The sequence below is a fragment of the Ursus americanus genome, chromosome 11, assembly GCF_024610735.1.
Source record: "Ursus americanus isolate L20-20 chromosome 11, mUrsAme1.1.p, whole genome shotgun sequence".
In the NCBI taxonomy this organism is placed as follows: domain Eukaryota; kingdom Metazoa; phylum Chordata; class Mammalia; order Carnivora; family Ursidae; genus Ursus; species Ursus americanus.
Window position 1 is genome coordinate 62519512 of NC_142137.1, and position 20604 is coordinate 62540115.

The 20604-nt window shown below is 35.5% G+C and overlaps 1 protein-coding gene across 1 annotated transcript; it reads left to right on the forward strand.

Moving 5' to 3' along the window:
* Window positions 1-867: 867 nt before the first annotated feature.
* Window positions 868-19455, forward strand: MYCT1 (MYC target 1). The gene is made up of 2 exons (XM_045805382.2): window positions 868-1034; window positions 18806-19455. Exons 1-2 carry the CDS (start codon window positions 983-985, stop codon window positions 19315-19317), a joined length of 564 nt encoding a protein of 187 aa, XP_045661338.2. The 5' UTR covers window positions 868-982; the 3' UTR covers window positions 19318-19455.
* The last annotated feature ends 1149 nt before the right edge of the window (window positions 19456-20604 follow it).

Genomic DNA, 20604 nt, shown 5'->3' on the forward strand with positions numbered 1-20604 from the left:
ACACCGACAATATCCCCTGTGGGAATTGTAATGATTGTTCTCCTCTGTCCATATTGACCTTCCTACCTTCTTACTTTCTCCCCCTTGGTAAGATTATTTTCATACTTTTCCAGGGAGGACAAAAGTCATCACTTTTCTCAGACACCTCCATGAAAAACATTCCTGTGATCGTTGTTACTGGTCGCGATAGCACTGAACATTCTGTTGTAATCGAATGTTAGTATTTATGTTTCCCTTGCTTGATTTTAAACAGGCGTTTTCAGTGTGGAAATCATCCTTTTCATACTTAAATACCAATGAAAGAGTAATAAAAATTAAATATAAATTGCATTGTAGATAAATATTTATGAAATGACATAAATAACTTCAAAATTAATATGCCAAATGGAAAAAGAGACATGTTAAGAATTTTGATAAATAACTCAGATTCATAAAAATGGGTGTCAGGTAAAATTAATTAATTGTACGTGAATAGAATATGGATTTCCAGAGTTCCCCTCCCCACCCTTCTCAACTTACTGTATAAATCTAATTGTCAAATGTTGGAAGTGGTCTCTTTGTCTAGCCTCTATAAATTTAGCCCAGAGCGCTGTAGCTGAGATTTTGGAATCTTCCTATGTATGTCAGTCGGAGTGGAGAAGGAACAAGAAAAGGAGCCTCTTACCCAAAAAGCAGTTTGGTGGTGGCCCAGGGGAAGAAACTTAGCAATTTAGCTGAGGAAATGACGAGAAGGAAATTGTTTTGTGTCTCAGGAACCATGTGGAATTCCAGATAAGAAAAACAGTTGCTAATTTGAGTATAAAAGCAGGAAACATGATACACTTGTTTCCTTTTATGCAAACACAAGTATATGAGGGGTTGTGTGAAAATTATTTTTCTCTTGCTGAACCACAAAGACATAGAATCAAAGTGTTTCTTTTGGACATACTGGCTTTTCTTTCTTTCTTTTTTTCTTCTGTCTCTTCTATTTCTTGTGGATATTATGGCTAATAATACAACAAGTTTAGGGAGTCCATGGCCAGAAAACTTTTGGGGTAAGATATTTTCTTTAACTGTTTTTAATTTAAAATTAGGATGCAGAAAATGTACTGCATAATTTATTAAAACTTTGAAAATCTTTGAGAAACTGATTATTTAAGTTTTCATAAGTTTATTATAATAAGTACATCCATGTAAAATGTCTTTACAGTGGGTTATGAAGACACTCGAGAAGAATCTGGGGAACATGTAGAGATTTTGTCTGGTGTTAGAAAATATAATTAGAAAATACTGAGAATAAAAATGAGAAAAAATAAAAGATGAAAGTAATTGTTGTTTAGAATATGGTAACGTGGATTTTGTTGGAAAATTAAGTTTTATTTGTCTTAAGGTTATACATTGTATATCTTATTTTATGAAATCAAGAACTGTTATAGAGGTTATTTTAGCTTACATTGTCAATGTTGTACTCTTTAATTTCCAAAGTGAATGAAAATAACAAAATCGATACTTGAGGAGTGTGATGACACAGATAAAATAAGGAATCTTATGAAATTAGAGGAAGAAAAAACTGTAGTAGAAAAAGTTCCCTGGAAATAACATCACATATAATATTAAAAGGAAACCTATCACGGGGAAAAAAGAAGCAATATAAAAGTACTTTTTGGCTGAATTCAGACATAGCTACTAGTTCGTAACTAGTAACCAGTTCTTCAAGGCTAAAGAAGGGAAGGGAAGGGCTAGAAAGAAGGGCTAAGATGTAAAACTGGCAACGATTCTTGGAGTCAGGGAAATTTTAAAAATAAAAGGAACAATTTCAGTTAAATTCAGAAAAAAAAATTTTTTTTAAAGGAGACAACGGAGTTTATGAAGAGATCAATAGCCCTATGTATTAGTCCAGAACAAGTTTTTAGTTCTCTCAGAGAACTATTTCTTATTTTCTTTTGTGATTTGTGGAGATGCTTTGGAAACTATCAGTGAAAGTGAGCAGCAGTGTTGACCGTCCCTAACAACCTCACCGAGCTGTCCGCCATCAAACAAATGGGCATGAAAGGAATTAATTCATTCTTTTTTTTTTAAACATCAACCCTTTGTGTTTGCTTCAGGCCTGGAAAGGAGGGCTATTAGTGAACACCCTAATCTAATTGTTAAAAAAAAAAATTAGAAGAAAGTAAATTATGTTTTTGCATATTGTAAAGAATGACTTTGGTGATAAGTAATTCTAGGTAGACACCAACACACAATAAGCCTTAGAATTATGGAAGTCTTCATTATATATATATGTTACAATACTGCTTGCTGTCCTCATTTATAGAGAAAGTGAATGTACCAGACACACACAGAACATAGCTCGAGTGCATTCACACTAAACTCATCATTACAGAAATTACTGTACAAATTATTCAGAAGTAAAGTAGTTCTTGCTGTAAAAATTAATCTGTCAAAGCCAGATTTGTTTTTTTTTTCAGGCAATTTGAAATTAAATTTCAGGTTTACTTAAGTAAAAGAAATTATTAGCCACTGACTAAAAACACAGGTAATAATCATAAAACAAACTTTAATTAATAAGAGAATGCTTAATTGAAGTCTAATTACCAATCCTAAAAACATTGATTTCTTTTTTAAATATAGAAATTTGTGCTTGAGAAGGAATTCAAACTTATGGTTCCAAAGACAGTTGCTAGTGTTTGTCTTAGTAAGTGAACACAATGGAAAATAGATGGAAATAATGAAAACCAGGAAGGGGAGTGTTACATTGATAAGCATTAACGAAACCAATACAAATATGTTGAGCAGATATATTGGGGATGATTTGGGGAAGAAATATGAAAGATTATGTTATTTCTTCTGGGGTAAAAAATACTGAGTGTAAAATGTAAAAATCTAAATGTAAATACACTAAATGTAGAAATTTCCTAAGATAAATAGGTTGACCTTTTAAATTTTTATTTTTCTGTATCTAAATTGGCATCTATTTTGATCACTGACTCCACAAATACAGTATTTTGAAAATCTTATAAAGTTCAATGCAATGTGTTGTCTATGGCATCCAAAATCAATTGCCTGCTTGACATTTCGAATTTAGGGAATAAAGATAGAATAGTTGAGAAAAGCCAAATTTGCACATTGAACCATATGAATTTCTCAAACTTAACACACTTAAGAGGTATAAAAAATTGTTTTCCAGATATGATTTTTTTGGTTTACTTTCATGAATGCTGAAAAATAAGATAACGATACCAGGTTATTACCAATAATAATAGCTTGTATTTTCATGGTAATCACTCACTAAAACTTACTTCATGTTGTGCAAGCATTATAGTAATCGGTGCAAGAGGGAGCAAACAAATTGGTTTGAGACTGACAACCCAGCTGAAGACCCCCGTGTGTTTCCCACTTTTGCTTTCTGTAACACATTTCCCTTCCCTGGGAACATTCCCCACCGAAGCAGCAGGAACCAGAACCTGTAAGGGTTTGCCACATCCTGCCTTCATGAAACAGTAGACATGTATCCTTAAACTTGGTTACCTCTTTGGTACTTAGATCCTAAAGAAGAAATAGTTTTGGTTGTATTTCCTGCCTCACCATGTGTTTTTTTCTCTTGGCTAGCACTGAGAAATTGGGGGAGTTATTGTTTCAGGGGTTTGCATTCATTCGTCTCATTTAGTCCTTACCAAAAACTATGTCTGTCTTCAAGAAGTTCACACTCTTGGAGATTATCTCTCCATACATATGCATATATATGCCTCTATGTTATGGAGTAACACAAGACAACATATGGGAAAATGGCAAGAATTGTTACGAGTTTTTTTTTTTTAAATGGCCGAAATAGTCCCAAAATCTTACTCAGAAGAAAAAAATGAGGCTTTACCTGTTCCTGTTAGTCAGATTAGGTACAAAGAGAGAGAGAATCCTTGGGAGGACATTTTAGTTATTCATTTTCCCTACATTAACTTATTAACTCATTCATCTACAGACCCAGTTTATTAGTTTACTCAGAAGCATTGACTGACCACCCACTATATACTATTCGATGGGTTAGGTGTGAGTGATACAAATAAGGCGGAGTTGGACAATTTCAGGGAATTCAGGAGAAATGCGATCAGCCAATATGCAGAAGCAAAAACACATAAGCCGCGTTTGTGGAGGTGAACGACTTGAGGCAGATTTGTCTAAAGTTTTGAATGTCAGTGTAAAAGTTTGACCTGATTTAACAAAATAATTTTCAATTTTGTGACTTCAGATCTCCCTGTTTTCCTCTTCCGTAGGACTTTTCTCTAAGGTTGGAAAGGGCATAGAGTGGGGATGGGGGTCATATACTATGGAAGGTGATGGAAGAAGAGGGCCTCCGATTCTTGTTCAAGTTCTGGTCTTTGCTGACATCTACTGATGCATATTTCTCATCTATTTTTAGGACATTGCCCTTTCCCTCCTTGTCTCTGCTGCTGAGGGCTCTTACCATAAAATCTGGCTCATGTGGTCTAGGCAGCATTTGTTAATGGAGTAGTTTCTACTTTCTTTATGTCCCCTCTCATTCAGGTACTTTTCCATCTGTCTCAGTCGTGCAAAACAATATTGAATGCTCTCTTATAATCCTCGAGTTGTAAAAGCCTCTCGAGTTTGGGCTGTTTATCAGGTGCCCTGGACCCAGATGTACCCATGTCTACCATCTCCACGTCTACTCTGCCCATCAGACACCCAGGGTTTCTCAGAGGGCCCTGTCCTTGTCCCCAGTTGGACCGCAGAAAGATAAGAATGGATACCAGCTTCTCTGGGATTCCCTAAATCACTCTATAACTCATCACAGGCAGAGACAGAGTGAAGATCACTTCTCCAAAACCCTTACTAGTCACATACTTTATAGATCCTCTCCTTGTCTCTCCAAAAGTTCTTCTTGCACTGCTTCTGATAACTGACTTGTTATGCACTGAATGTTTGTGTCATTCCCCTCATCCCCTTCAAATTCGTACGTTGAAGCTCTGACCCTCAGTACGACAGATGGTATTTGGAGATGGGGCCTCTGGAAGATAATTAGGTTTATGTTAGGTCATGAGCATGGGGCTACATGATATGTTCAGTGGCCTGAGAAAAAAAGGAAGAGAGATTGCTGTCTGTCCCAGTCTCTGCGAGTGTGCACTGAGGAAAAGTCAAGTGAGGACACAGCGAGAAGAGGGTCACCTGCAAACTAGGAAGTTCTCAGCAGCCCCCGATCATGCTGGCACCTTGATCTTGGACTTTTTAGCCCCCAGGACTATGAGGAACAAGCCTCTGTTGTTGAAGCTATGCAGGCTATGGTGTTTTGTTTGGCAGCCCACACTGACAAGGACGTGACGCATAGACTATCATTCATTTTTCTCAATACTGTTCTTCACAGTAAAAAGATGTATTTTTGAGTCCTTTAGACTCAGCATTTTGAAACTCCAACAAACAAAACAAAACACTCTTATCTTTCTCAAAATATCTAGTGAATTGCAGTAAAACAACTGGTTTTCAAGGTTTTTATCTATATGTTTTCCTCTATTCTATATATTTAATAATCCAGTTAGAAATTCTAAGCATCAACTTTTTCTTTTTCTGTGCACGCTTGTTAACAGTGCTAATCCTCTCCAAGGTAATTGAAGAGATGAAGGGTTGTGAATTGATTTATTGGGTAGTCAAGTGTCAAGGGGAGAAAACCTTGGTTAGTAGCTGAAAATTCTATTCCTCGGCCTGTAAAAATATGGCTCTTAGGAGTTTACCCCCCGCAGATGGGAGCAAGATGTTCCTAGAGAAACTGGGGACGAGTGAGCTTGCAGACTGGACATACACACCCCAGTGATGTCCTCTATATTCCCTCCTCCTAAATAGCAAACAAATACTATTGCATTTCAAACATATGCCGTTAATTTGTGTATTTAAAACTCTTGGACACGCATGCATCATTGCATATTAATAGCCTACCAATTATTTCCCTTACCTCAGTTACCTAGGAAGCTTGAAAAACAAGTGTTTATAAATGCTTGTCTTTAAAACTGCTGCATCTGAATTATGTAGAAAAATTTGAAAATGCGTCTCTCATTGGGCTCCGTGCTCAGAGATAGTGATTCAGTAAGTATGAGCCTAGAAGCCTGTACCTTTTAACAGGACCGTGACCTTAGAACTCCTGCATCTACATTCATGAGAGATATTTGTCTATAATAGTCTTTTCTTGTGATTAGCTTTGTCACGTTTTGGTATCAATGTTAGGCAGGTCTCATAAAACAAGTTAGGAAGTGTTTCTTATTTTTCTATTATCTGGAAAAAATTGTGCAAGACTGGCCTTGTTATTTGTTTAAATGCTTTAGAAAAGTCACCAGTGTAATTATTTATAGCATTTTTATGGGAAAGTTTTAAATGACAGAGTCACTATCTTTAACAATAGTGGATTACTCAGATTTTCTGTTGATTCTTCTATTAGTTATGGCAATTTGTGTTTTCTAAAAATCTTCCCACTTAAATTTCCAAATATATTGCTTTAAAGCTGTTCGGGATATTCTCTTATATGTTTTCCCAATATTTTATTGTGAAAAGGTTCAAATATATAGAAACATGTAAAGGATTTTTACAGTGAATACCCGTATACCTACCATGCAGGTTGTATCATTGACATTTTTACAATGCTCATTTTATTCAACAATCTATTAGCTTACATTTCAAAGCAGATTGAAGATATCAGTATACTTCCTCTTAATCACCTCAGCATGCATATCATTAATCAGAATTCAATATTTTTATGTTTTTTTCTTTTTAAGGTCAAATTTACCTTCAATGAAATGTGTAAAATAAATAATAATGAAGAGCACAGGTCATAAGTGAACATTTGCTGAATTTGGACAAACATGTACACACATGAATAACTCAAGTCCCAATCATAGGTAGTAAATATTATCACCAACCCCAAAAGTTCCCTAATTTCACATCCCAGTCAATTCCTGTCTACACCGTCCCCAGAGGAAACCATTATTTCGATTTTTTTCTAGGACTGATAAGCTTTGCCTGTTCTAGAATTTCATATAAATGAAATCATACAGCATTTGCTCTTTTGGCTACTAAACATAAAGCTGTAATTGACATTCTTGTAAGAGTCTCTTGTTGATATGTGTTTTCATTATTTTTGGTAACTTCCTAGAAGTGGAAATGCTGGTCATAGGGTTGGTGTACGTTTGATTTTATAAGAAATTGTCAAGCCTTTTCCCAACATGGTTATGCAATTTACTTTTTCCCATGATGTATAAGGGTTCCAGTTCCTTCATATCTTTTCCAATAGCTCTTCTTTATTCTCAACCCTTTATGTTTTAGCCTTTCTGGTCAGTATTTAATTTTGCCTTATTGTGGTTTCAGTTTGTATTTCCCTGATGGCTAGTGATGATGAGCAGGGGTTGGCAAAGTATGACTTCCAGTCTAAATATGATGTATGGCCTGATTTTATAAATAAAGTTTTATTGGGGCATCTGTTTATGGTTTATGCTGTTTTGTGCTACAATAGTAGAGTTGAGTAGTTTCAAAATGTATGACCCGAAGAGCCTAAAATATTTGCTGCTTAGGTCTTTACAGAAAAAAATGTTGCTGATTCTTGACATTGAACCTCTCTTGTGCTTACTAGCCTTTGGATATCTATTCTGAAGAAGTGTCTGTTCATTTCTTTGGCCCTTTTTTCTTTTTTCTTTTTCTCTTTCTTTCTTTTTTTTTTTTTTTTTGTCTTTTTATTACTGATTGAAAGTCCTTTACATATTCTAGTTATGAGTCAGTTATCAGATTTATATTTGTAAATGTTTTCTACCTGTCTGTGGCTTGCTTATTTATTTTCTTACATGTCTTGCTGAGCAGATTTAAAAATGTTCAAGTCTAATCTAGCTACCTAGATATCACCTATCTACTGTGTGCCTGTGTTTATTTTAAAGAAAATAAAAGAAAATAGTCTTTTATATTTACACTGATACCATTTATAATGTTCATTTTTTCCCTCTATTTTTCAAATTGGATAGTTTCTATTAATTTATCTTTAATTTACTGATTCATTTCACTGTCATCTTTTTTTTTTAAGATTTTATTTATTTATTTTGAAAGAGAGAGAGCACCAGCCCACAGGGGAAGGGGAGGGGCAGATGGAGAGGGAGAGAGAGAATTTCAAGCAGACTCCCCAATGAGTGTAGAGCCCAACTTGGGGCTCCATCTCATAACCCCGAGATCATGACCTGAGCTGAAATCAAGAGTTGGATGCTTGACTGACTGAGCCACCCAGGTGCCCCCTTTTCTCTGTCATCTTAAATTCAATGTTAGATGCATTGAGTGAATTTTTTTTAGTTTTGATAATCTCTTTAGTTCCATTTGGTTCTTTCTTTTCTTTTCTTTTTTTAAAGATTTTATTTATTTATTTGACAGAGAGAGCACAAGCAGGGGCAGAAACATGCAGAGGGAGAGGGAGAAGCAGGCTCTCCACTGAGCAAGGAACCTGATGTGGGGTTCCATCCCAGGACCTCGGGATCATGACCTGAGCTGAAGGCAGACACCTAACCAACCAGGCCACCCAAGCATCTCCATTTGGTTCTTTCTTAGAGTTTTTATTTTCTGCTGATATTTCCTACTTTTCATTCATTATGAATACTTTCCTTCACATCACTGATCATAATTATACAAGTTTAAAGTCTTTGTCTGCTAACTCCAACATCTGGTCATGTTAGGCTACGTCTTTGTTGACTACCTTCTCTCCCGAGAATGGGTCATGTTTTCTTGTCTCCACTTACGTTAAGTACTTTTATATTGTATCATGGACATTTTGAATGGGCCTTTGGATTCTGCTATTTACCTTGAAGAGTATTTTTTTTTTCCAGTTTGTTCTCACAGGCAAATAACTCTGTTGAGAATTCAAACCACAAAAACCTATAAAGCCTGTCTCTTAAAGGGCAATTCAGATCTCAGTTTAGTTCAGTTAATTTATTTATTTTCTCTAGCTGTGCTATTTGAAACATGCAACACGGTTCTGGAGTGAGCTGTAGATATGGGAAGTGTTTATCAATACAATTTTGAGATCTTCCTCTTGGCATTCTCTTTTCTAAGATTTCTCTCTCATATTTAAGCAACTCTGGTTGCCACATTCTCCATCTTGTTTCTCCAGACTGGAAATACTGTAGGTTTTCTTTTTTCTTTTCTTTTCTTTTCTTTTCTTTTCTTTTCTTTTCTTTTCTTTTCTTCTCTTCTCTTCTCTTCTCTTTTCTCTCTTTTTTTTAAGGATTTTGTTTACTATTTGAGAGAGAGAGAGTGTGTGTGTGTGTGTGTGTGTGTAAGACAGAGAGCACGCACAAGCAGGGTGAGAGGCAGAGGGAGAAGCAGGCTTTCTACTGAGCAGTGGAAATACTGTAGGTTTTCAGTTGGTGTTTTACCTGCCCACATAATTCAGACTGGAAACTGTCCTCAAGCTAGAAGTATTGAAAACTAGGAAATTCACCTATTACTTGCTATTCTTGTCTTCCAAGTGTCAACTCTCTACTAGCTGCTTACATTTTGTCATTTATTCAGTGCCTTTAGGTAGGATTTTTTGAGGGGGAGAAGGGCATTGTTGTTTCCAGTGCTTAGTTCTTGTACCTGGAAGGGTCAGTCCATAAAAGCTAGCTTGGAATCCTTTCTTCATATGCTTTCACTGCCTATACAATCTGTTCTAATACCATCTTTTTAATTTCTGATATTGGTAATTCACTCTCCTTCCCTCCTTCTTCCCCCCCACTTCCCATCTTGGTCATTCCTATCAGTAGTTAATCAATTTTTTTTTTTAGATTTTCTTTTCCATGGAAACCACATTTGGTTTTGACAATTTCGTATCTTTGTTTCTTTCTGTTTTCTTTTTTTCCCCTATGTCATTACATTCTGCTTTCTCTTAATTATTTACTGTATTACATTTTACTCGTGTTTGATCTAGCTGTTTTTTGTTAGCTTCTTGATATGGAAGCTTATATCATTGATTTTTTCAGCCTTTCTTCTTCTTAAATGCATGCCCCCAAAGCTACACAGTTTCCTCTAAACACAGCTTTAGCCATGTTTCACGTTTTGATATTTCACATTTTTAATATAATTCAGTTAAAATATCTTCTAACTTTCATCAGATATTTTTATTTGATTATTTTTGTAGGTTCCCATTATTTATTGAAAATTCTCAACTTGTCATATATTTTCTTTAAAATATTAATTCATGGTTATTTTAATACTTGTGTCTGATAACTGTAATGTCTTGATAACTTATAATTATTTTTCCATGATATGTTTGTTCTCTTGGTTTTTGTTCATTTGATCTTGTCTCTTAGAATGCTTGTAATTTATTATTTATGCTCAATATTGTTTTGGGCATTGTAGAAACAAATTAAGACCCCAAGTAAGGTTACCTTTTTCTAGAAAGGATTAATTTTTCTTCTGGAGTTAGTTGGAGTCATTTCATCTTAATCTAATCTGACCTGATATGTACCCGCATTTCTATCTTTGCAAGGTCTACTCCTTCTCTTGTTTTTTATTTCTTTAGGGAGTAGCTCTTCAAGGGGCCCTACTCAGTGTGTGGAATGTTCCTAGAGTCCATCTTCTTTGGCAGTACTTAATTGCACTTTTTGTTTTCCAAGCCTACTTAAATTGCATAAAATTTAACTCAGATTTTTTTGCCTCTCTTTATAGATTATTGTCACATGAGGTTTTTTTTTCCTGAATTTTTTCTTTTGAGTTGGCAGTTTTGATAGGTCCTTGATGGCTTCAAACAGACGTTTAAAAATATTTTTAATGTTTATCTTTTAATTATTCTCAGTGTTTTTCTATAGGCTAAGTCATCATATAAAAAAAAGTTATGCTACATTCTCCCTTTTGAACTTACTTTGTTCTCTAGCTATAGTGTTGACTAATTACATTCAGAATCTGGTTTATGCTCTATGCCCTTAGTCAAACTACTTGCATATCTTCCAGGCTTTTGTTTATTTGACCCGCAGTCATGCACAAAAGACAACTCAAATCTCATTTCTTTCATCAAGCTTTTTCTAACCATTCTAGATACAAGTTATGTTATCTTTCATTTTTTAATGACACTTTTATAGCCCAAGACACTCATGCATCTTATTTACTTTTAAAAAAGAGTATAAATTAATGAATCTAGTTTCCATTAATCTTGAAGGAAAAGGAAAACCAAGGGTGCCAGTGAGGCATCAGAGGTGGGACAAGATGAAATTTTAAATAGGGTGATCAGGGTAGGCCTAAATAAGAAAGTGGCATATGAGTGAAAACTTGAAGTTAGCCATGGAGATAGCTGGGAAATTTCAGGAATAGATCACAACCAGTGCAAAGCCTTAAGTCAGGAGCACATTCAGTGTGTTTAAGGAATGGTGTGGATGGAGCTAAGACAGAGGAAGAGTAGAAAACGAGCACAGATAATTGGGAACAGGTCAAATTGGAACTTTAAGAACGTTTTAAGGAGTTTGCTTTTGCTCTGGGTGAAGTGGAGGGTTTAGAACAGAAGAGTGATGTGATTTGACTTATATTTTCAAAGGTTCATTCTGGCTACTGTATTGAGAATAGAGTGTTGCTGGGAGCTGGGGGCAATGATAAAGAAGGAAGACCAGATAGAGGGTCTGAATAGTTCAGCTCAGAGGTGGCGGTCACTTGAATGAAGGAGATAACAGAGTAGATCGGAGAAGTTGAATTCTGCATATACTGTAGGAAAAAAACAACTGGGATTTGCTGGCAGATAAGCTACACATAGAAATACTTACTCTTTGTTTACTTTATTATAATTGAGTTTTCTGTGCCCTAACTGTTATTCTCTCTAAAAATATTTTTGTCAAATTCTTCTTGCATGAACCATCCTTTTACATACTCTAGGGTACCAAGAACAGAACAGCTTGCTTTCGTATTAGCTGAGCTTCTGATTCTTTTAATTGCAAAGGGTTTAATGAGTTGATCAGTGTTCCATTCTGTTGACGTTGATAATTTTATCGGATATTGGAACAGTTCAACAAAAGGCCACTAGATGGTGACCTCTACTAAATTTTAATACTATGAACAGTTTTTGCAGCATTGATTAGATGTACTGAAAACCAGATTCAATTTTAGAATCTTCGAATTGAAAGACACTATAGTGGTCATTATTTTTAGGTCAGGAGGGGTCAAATGACTTGGGTAAGTTTTACGACTACTAGTAGAAATAATTATTATTCATTGAGGATTTATATACCATCCCCTTGTTATAGACACGTGTTACAAATTAGGATAAGGATACCTAATTTATATGCCTTACCTTAGTGATGTTAGAATTTGTTCCTTTTGCCTTCAAAGGGAGATCTGCATTTTTAAACATAATTGGTTGGTCTCATAAGTTGCATTACATTGTAATTATATGAAGTGAAATTATGGCTCATTTTTCCTCCCCTAAGATTATTGATAAATAAGAAGGTAAACTCTGCTTTAAAAAGAAATATCTGTGCCATTGTATTTTTCCGGTACAATTTTTTTTAATAGTACGTTTAAAAAAAAGGATTCCAAAATTTATTATCAAAAATCTGCCAGAATGGAATTATATATATGAAAATTCAAAGCTGTATAGCCAATAGATTCTGTTTTCATTATATATTTTCTGGATTCTAGTTTGATTCAGAAAAAATCATTAACTACAGTTAAATTTTTTAAAAAGTCCCTATGGAAGACCATTCTGGAACAGGCCATACTAAAATTATGGCTCGAATAGATAATGGGTATAAGAGGACATTTACCTTGATGAGGACTGAGAAATGTATAGAATTGTTCAATCATTATATTGTACACCTGAAACTAATATAACATTGTATGTTAATTAAACTTGAATAAAAAATTTTAAAAAATGACTTGGCATTTCTTTCTAATTGTTTTTCTGCATTTCTACACTTGTTTTTGCGGTGTTGATTTAAGGGAGCTTAACAAGATAACTAAGCTTTTTACCAATAGTTCAGCAAGTCTTAGAGACTCTTACGTCATTATTATCATTCATAACTATTACAAAATTCTGCACATAGAGCAATGGCATAAGAATTAGTATGATAATTTCTAAAAAGATATTTGACTGACTTTATGGTTTAAGAAGTCATTTGCATGGTACATACACTCAACTGAACAATGAAAATTAAGCAAATCCATAACAAAAGTGGTATGATTTTTTTAATGTCATTTTTATAACTTTTGTAAGCACCATCTTATTTTATATTCATTCAAAATGTAACTCATTTATTATTAATGTATATATATTATTCTCATGATTCTCATGTATATTTAAAATGTATTATTTAATCTTTTTCAGATATCTCTATAACCCCATCTAATCTTCTATTTATAATAGTAATATGGTATTTTGAGTCATTATTACCTATTCTGCCTACCATTTCCCCAAATTTAGATTGTCCCTCTGTCCCTTCCCCCTGCTCATGCTCTTTCTCTCAAATAAATAAATAAAATCTTTAAAGGAAATCTGGTATAAATTGATACACTTTTTATGTATTTTAAATTCTTCACTTTCATTTTAGATTATCTTTCTGACAACAAACCTAAGAAATTAAGCATTTCCCTTATGGGGTTGCTTGGGAATTAAGTGATATAACACATGAAAAACAGTGCCTGCAATGTATACATTAAATTAATTGAATTAGAAATGTACTATAGTGTTTTACAAAATAATGAAATAAAAATAAGGTTGCATTTTTAAAATAAATTATATTCTTCCAAATATCAAAAATTTTCCTGAAGTTTTAATGAAAACTTTCTGGGGTGGAGTAATGGAACTTCAGATTTAGAAGGAGCTTACAGTTTACCTGCTACGTCTCTGTCTGACGCATTATTTTCCTATTCAAAAGTACAACACCTAGAGGAACTAGAGTGTGTCTCTCCTTCATTCTTCTAAATAGGAAGACAGCATTTCTGAGTGATTTTATTCAGATTCTTTGATTAAAGTGTTTCTCAGCATAATTAACTCATGGTTTCTCTAGGGGTATAAAGCTATAAATAAACTTTCCCAGGAATGACTGATCACTTAATAACATACAATAATGAATTATTCAAATTATACGCAATACATCTCACAAAAACAAGGATTGCCAAAAACTCACTGAAATAAGGTAAAATTAGGGTTTTTTTTTTTAAAAAAAACCAAAGTACCAAATTTAGTAAACTGCCTGGACTCATTTGAAAAGAAGACAAAGGGCTTACTTCTATAAAGTATTTGAGTAGTTCATGATTTTTATTTATTTTCTAGAGCATGTAAAACATTTTTCAGCGAAGTACAGAATTTATGTAGCCACTACGAGTGACCAAAACTTAAAGGAAATTTAGAGTTAGTAATTACGATACAAATAAAAATTAGAGCAAATCCTTTCTCTCATAAACTTACATAAAATAGTAAAGGCGTGTAAAGTGAGCAGATCCTTAACCTTTCCTAAAACATTGTGATTTAATCTGATCATCAAATTATTGCTAGAACATAACATTATAGTTGAGATCTTAGGAGCAAAAGCCTCTAAACTTCAGTTTACAGCTCCACTTACCCCCCAAGTCTTAGTTCTAGTGTATTTTAAGGTATAACACTTTGGAATAATTTTTAGATTCTTTTGCCTTTGGGTCTCTCATGACCAAGTTTTTCCTTTCCTATTCTTACTGTCACTTCCCAGACTAAGTCATTACTATTACTGCATATCTGAATCATGGCAGGCATGTCCAGACTTGTTTTACTATCCACCATGCTCTGGGCCTCAGTCTATCTCATTTATTGCTACTAGCTCTATAGTCTGTCCTTCCTAGTAGGTCACTTTGTTCAAGCCTCTTTTTTGTTCATCTTGCCCATGGTACGGAGACTGAACTTTCTGGAGAGGCATTCATGACTTTCCATCATCTGACCTCAATCTGCTCTGGCATAGTGACCAACAGCCCCCGCATTGCCAAGCTTAACAGACGTTTTTCTTATCTTATGGATAAGTCTTTATAAGACTATACAGAAATCTTATAGAATGTAAACTCCACCAGTGCCAAGACTTTCTTTTCTTCACTGTTGCCTACAAACTAAGCATTACTTGATATTTAGTGGGTGCTTTATATGTTAAACAAATGAATAGATAACTGTCTCTGGGGCCCGTAGCCAGTAATCACTTAGACTTAAAATTCTCTTCTTTGATTCAGCGCTAGCACATTTTTTTGTCTCCTCAAACCTCCCAAATTAGTCCTTCTTTGTTCCTTTTTTACTTCTGCCACCTGTTAAACTGTGATTTTCCTGGAAGTCTATTCTCAACTCACTTCTATAAATGACTCTTACTTTTTAGTCCAAGTGTTTTCCATGGATGGCAAGTCTCGTGTAGCATGGAGAGTCCCAATTCTGCATCTCTTTAAGCTCCATATTTATGTAACCCTGATTTCAAATGAGTATGTCAGGGACACTAAAGTTCAGCGTCTTCCTAATATCAACTTCCCCTTGTTCCAAAATCTTACGTTTCTTCCCGGTTTGGACGAATGATACTAGTATCCACCCTTGCCTCCCCATGCCAGATTCCCAGAAGCCATTCTAGATTCCTTATTTCCTCAGTGTGGCAAGGCATCATGTTTTCATTGGTGGACTTTTATTTTTAGAGGATGGAGGTGGGGAGGAATTATGTGTCCTTTGTTTTTAAATTTTTTTGTCTTGAAGGATACTAAACTTTCTCTTCACTCTTCACTCTTCCCTCTTCTCTTCTTCATTGTGTGGCTTGCAAAAGCACCTCTCCTTTTCTTTCTTTTCTGTTTTTAACAGCTTTATTGAGATATAATTCACATTTCATATAATTCACCCACTTAAAGGGTGCGATTAAATGGTTTTGTTATAGTCAGAGAGTTGTGTGACCATCACACCCATCTAATTTGAGAACACTCTGTCCTTCAAAAAGAAACCCGTGGCCCTTGACAATCCCTCCCATTCCCTTCCACCCCACCCATCAGCCCCAGGCAATCATTAATCTGCTTGCTATTGCCATACTTTTCTCCGTTCTGGACATTTCCTGTAAATGGAATCCTACAAGATGTGATCTTTTGACTGCACACTTTACCCTCTTCTTCCTCAGGGAAGGATTACTTTCCAAGCCTGCCTCTTCATATTCCTGCCTACACATGTAAATCCCTTTACTATAGTTGTTGTCCTCAGGGAATAGAATATCTTTCCATTATTTTCACACTTTTTCCTGAATTGTCCTTCCTCTCCATGAAGATTTGAGGTAGGAGCATGGGACAGAATGTATTGGTATCTGTTTTATCAGTTTACTTTCTAGGTAACTTGAAATTTGGTTGTTCTTTGTCTCCTAATTATGCTGAAGGCATGGGTTTTGTAGAGTTTTATTTGTGCATCTTGTTTCAGAAAAAAATTTGGGAAATCCTGATTTGTATGGCTGCCATTGCCTTGGCAACCTAGAATTCTTACAACTTCCTTTTTAGGTTCCAAATATTTGGGGCACTGATAGTTACAAGTTAATTTTATTACTATATAACCAATAAGTCTGATTTTAGTTTCTGACTGTATTTATTATTTATTTGTTTTTTTCCAGATTAAGCCTAACTCTCTGAAATCTCTGTTTCAAGATGTTGCATTTTAAGGCTGAGTCAATATTATTTGTATGAGACACATTTTGGAAGAACAATACTTGGTCTAGCAAAGCTGTTCTAAATCATCTTGTAATTAGGAAGTCATCTCCCTATTGTAAAGAATTTATTGTTCAGATTTGATATAATCAACTGTTTTAGAGGATTTTGATATAAGTATTTGTGAAAGTAGAACAAAACATATATAGTCAGGACACTGGAGATAAATGTGACAATATAAGGTGGAAAACACTAAATATATCCTAAAATTAAGGAGCAATGATTATTCTTATGTATTTATTAACATTGGTTGTTTTTACTATTTCTGTATTATAGATTTTCTATATATTATCCTAGATTACAACAATAAACTGAAAAAAAAAAAACCTTTGGTATCATAAAACCAAACTTTTTCATTTAAAAAATAATGAGTCCAATCAAATTTCCTAAAAATCACACAATATGCTAGGGATAAAGCTGAGTTGAGAACACTGAATCAGTTAGCTTTTTCTGTGTAACAATCTACCCCAAAATATAGTAGCTTAAAAATATCATTTATTTAGCTTGCAGTTCTGTGGGTCAGGAGTTTGGGCTGGGATCGCCTTACTAGATTTTCTGCTGGTCTTCCCTCATGGGTCACAGTCAGTTGTTCGGTTAACTAACATCTGAATTACCTAGGACGACCCCATTCATGTGTTTGGAGGTAGCAGGCTCTTGGCCAGGGCAATAGGAGTAACTGGTCCAATGTATCTCATTATCAGTAGGCTGGGCTTGTTCAGAGCTTCCAAGAGCAGCAGGGGCAGAAGCTGAGAGACCTCTTGAAGCTTAGGCTTCACTTTGCACAGCCTCATTTCCATCTCATCCTATGGGTCAAAGCAAGGTGTGAAGCCAGCCCAGCTTCGACGGGTGGGAAATAGACTCTACCTCTCGATGGGAGGAACTTCAAAGCACTTGTATCCCTTTTCACAATCTCAAAACCCCACTTAGCTAATTTGCAGTTCATGGCCCTCTCAGTACAAAATACCTAGATGAGCAATTAGATAAGACAGCTTACCTCTTTACTTAACAGTAACTAATTTTTGTTTATGAAACTTAAGAGTCTTTACCCAAAAAGTGGTACTTGAAATGAATCTTGAAGAGTAAGTTTTTCAGACAGAAATTTAAAACTTGTGTCCAGATAGAAAGAAAAAGAGGAGGAAAAGCACAGGACTTCAGAGAAAAAGGCCAGCTTTGGGATAGTGAGAAGATCAGCATGACTCATGGGTTAGATCATCGAGTGGTGGGGAAATGTGGTGGGTGATGAGGCTGGAGGGGTCTTCTGTTATCCAGAGTGTCTACATTCAGAGCAGGGGCTCTGCTATGCAGCTTTACTCAAAAATCTGTTTTCAGTTCACAAAAAGCAGTAAGGTAGAATTTCCATTTTGGGAAAACAACTCCCCCGCCCCCTGAACAGGAAATCAGAACAAACAGAAGTTCTGTGAATTGAAGGATGCTGATGTATAGCCGAGATTCTATGGATTCAGGGGATAAAAATTTCATTAGCACAATGAGGGCATGAGAACAGCATGAACTGGATCTGGTGGTCCAAGAAAGAGCACAGTAGCCTGCATAGGTCATGTCATCAATGAGTCAGAGATACAGGGTACAGTCCAGGAGCTCAGGAAATAGAGCATAAATCAGTCAGCCCACCAGATGGTTCTAGCTCAGCACTTCCTGTCTCAGAAGGAGCACAGGAAGTGAGACATCAGGAAACCCACAGGTGAGAGACATCACTGGGGTCGATGAAAGCAGACAGAGGAAAAAGCAAAGTCAATTTGACTACAAAATACTTTATCAATTTCTGGCACATTATTACCGCTGTAACTCAAAAGGAAATAATCTTTGGACTATATTTGCAACCTTATAAAAATTTATGAACTAAAGAATGGCCTTTAAAGAAAAGAAGACTATTTTTATTATTTATTCCTTTAGGGTGAGAAAATAGCATAAGCAATGGGAATGCTACAGCTAAACATGTTATTGTATATGCTTTAGCTTTAAAAAATGGAAGCATATCAGCTGGATATTCTGATAGTGCATGTAGCACTTTTATTTCCCTACTTCAAAATCTGTTTCAATTGATTACATATTCCATAGTTACTATTTGTATTCTGCCCTGTGGTTTTCATTGAACACCTATTTACCAATTAAATTACCTATTTGATTGTTTTGTCTGTTTGTTTTGTTTCAGAGGATGTTATAACGTCCTTCACAGTGTCCATTGCAATTGTGCTCATAATTGCAGGATTTATTTGGGCTCTGTTTGTTTGTTTGTCTCGAAGAAGAGCCAGCGCCCCCATCTCACAGTGGAGTTCGAGCCGGCGATCAAGGTCTTCTTACAACCATGGCCTCAACAGAACTGGATTTTACCGCCACAGTGGCTGTGAACGTCGAAGCAACCTCAGCCTGGCCAGTCTCACCTTCCAGCGACAAGCTTCCCTGGAACAAGCAAATTCCTTTCCAAGAAAATCAAGCTTCAGGGCTTCCACTTTCCATCCCTTTCTGCAAAGTCCCCCACTTCCGGTGGAAACTGACAGTCAGCTGATGACTCTGCCTGCTTCCAGTACGGTTCCCGCCATCAGCACTTCGCACAGTCTGGGCCGTCCTGAATTCCACTGGTCCAGTCACAGTCTCCGAGTGGGCTTTTCCACACCACCTCCACCTGCCTATGAGTCAATTATAAAGGCATTCCCAGATTCCTGAGTAGGGTGCTTTTGTTTTAATTTGTTTCTTCCTTTGTCTTCTACTGACACAAAATTACAAATAGGCTAAACGGAATTTTGAGGGCATGGCCCAAACAGCTACTGAGTTTCCAAGCTGAGTTATGCTCAATCAGTTGGACATTACAACGTAAAACATATTTTCTTTGAATACATGTTTTCCTTCCTTGTGTCTCACAAAATAGTGATATTTTCCAAATAGTTATCTATTTATGTATTTTGTACTCAACATGAAGGTTATTAAAGATGGCAATTCTTACCTAAGACTCAGCTGTGATACAACATATGTATATATATTTTAGACTAAAATTAAAACTTTAGATATTTGTGGTTTACAATCTTCATCCACTGTCCAATGTGACTATAAAGGGAAAAAAATCACTATGCCACTTTTAAAAAATAAACCTATCCTAAGGAATTTTAATTTTACTTTCTTCAGAATGACGTGAATCATTTTACAAACCTGGATTTTTAATGGATTATATGATCACAAAAATGATAGAACAGAGATTTTGAAGTTCCTTGATGGCATTCATTTATGAGAGATGTGGGAACCAAGCAAAGCAAGGGAATCTCTGTGGGTATTATAGAACACTTCAATTTTGACAAGTATTTTCCCCCCAGACTCTTTTTGTGCCTTTCCCAAGAATAGTTATCTCCATCTTTGAGGCAAAATCCATGAGTTTACTGAGATTATTTAACTTTTCTTCACTGTTGCAGTTATGTTGTTAGAAAAACAACAGCAAATCCAATTCATTGACCTAAAAACAAACTTTAGCACTGAGCTTACATTTTTCCTAAAGGATAAATTGTATTTCTTAGATCTAAATCTAGCAATCGGGAAAGCCCTTTATCTAGGGACTTTCTCCTGAAACTTGATAGACAAACAAATAAGGGTCAGTAAGGAGAGTATCTGTCATGAAATAAATGTTAGAACCATGAAGAATTCTCCTTCCTGGATCGACTCATCAAGCATCATCCCTTGTTTGCTTTCCTATGAGTTTCAACCTCAGATTCTATGAAGAGTCTTTGTACAATGATTAAACCATGCCATATGGTCCTTGGTGAAGTTACTTAAGGAGTTCCCTTCCATACAAGGTCACCCTCATAAAGAAAGGTACATTCCCAAATACGGGTACCGGAGGGCTTCAGTGGTCAAATGCCTGTGGCTGCCCCTTTTCATTTAAGGACACGAGTTCACTGGAGTATTATTCAAAAGGCCTATGGTTCATATCTGATATAGTGACTATGTAGCTTATGTTGCTGTTTG

Bases quoted from the DNA above. Each gene is read 5' to 3' on its own strand.
- MYCT1 (XM_045805382.2), top strand. From the start codon at position 983: ATGGCTAATAATACAACAAGTTTAGGGAGTCCATGGCCAGAAAACTTT. The intron at 1,035-18,805 runs GTAAGATATTTT...GTTTTGTTTCAG, and splicing joins ATGGCCAGAAAACTTTTGGG to AGGATGTTATAACGTCCTTC.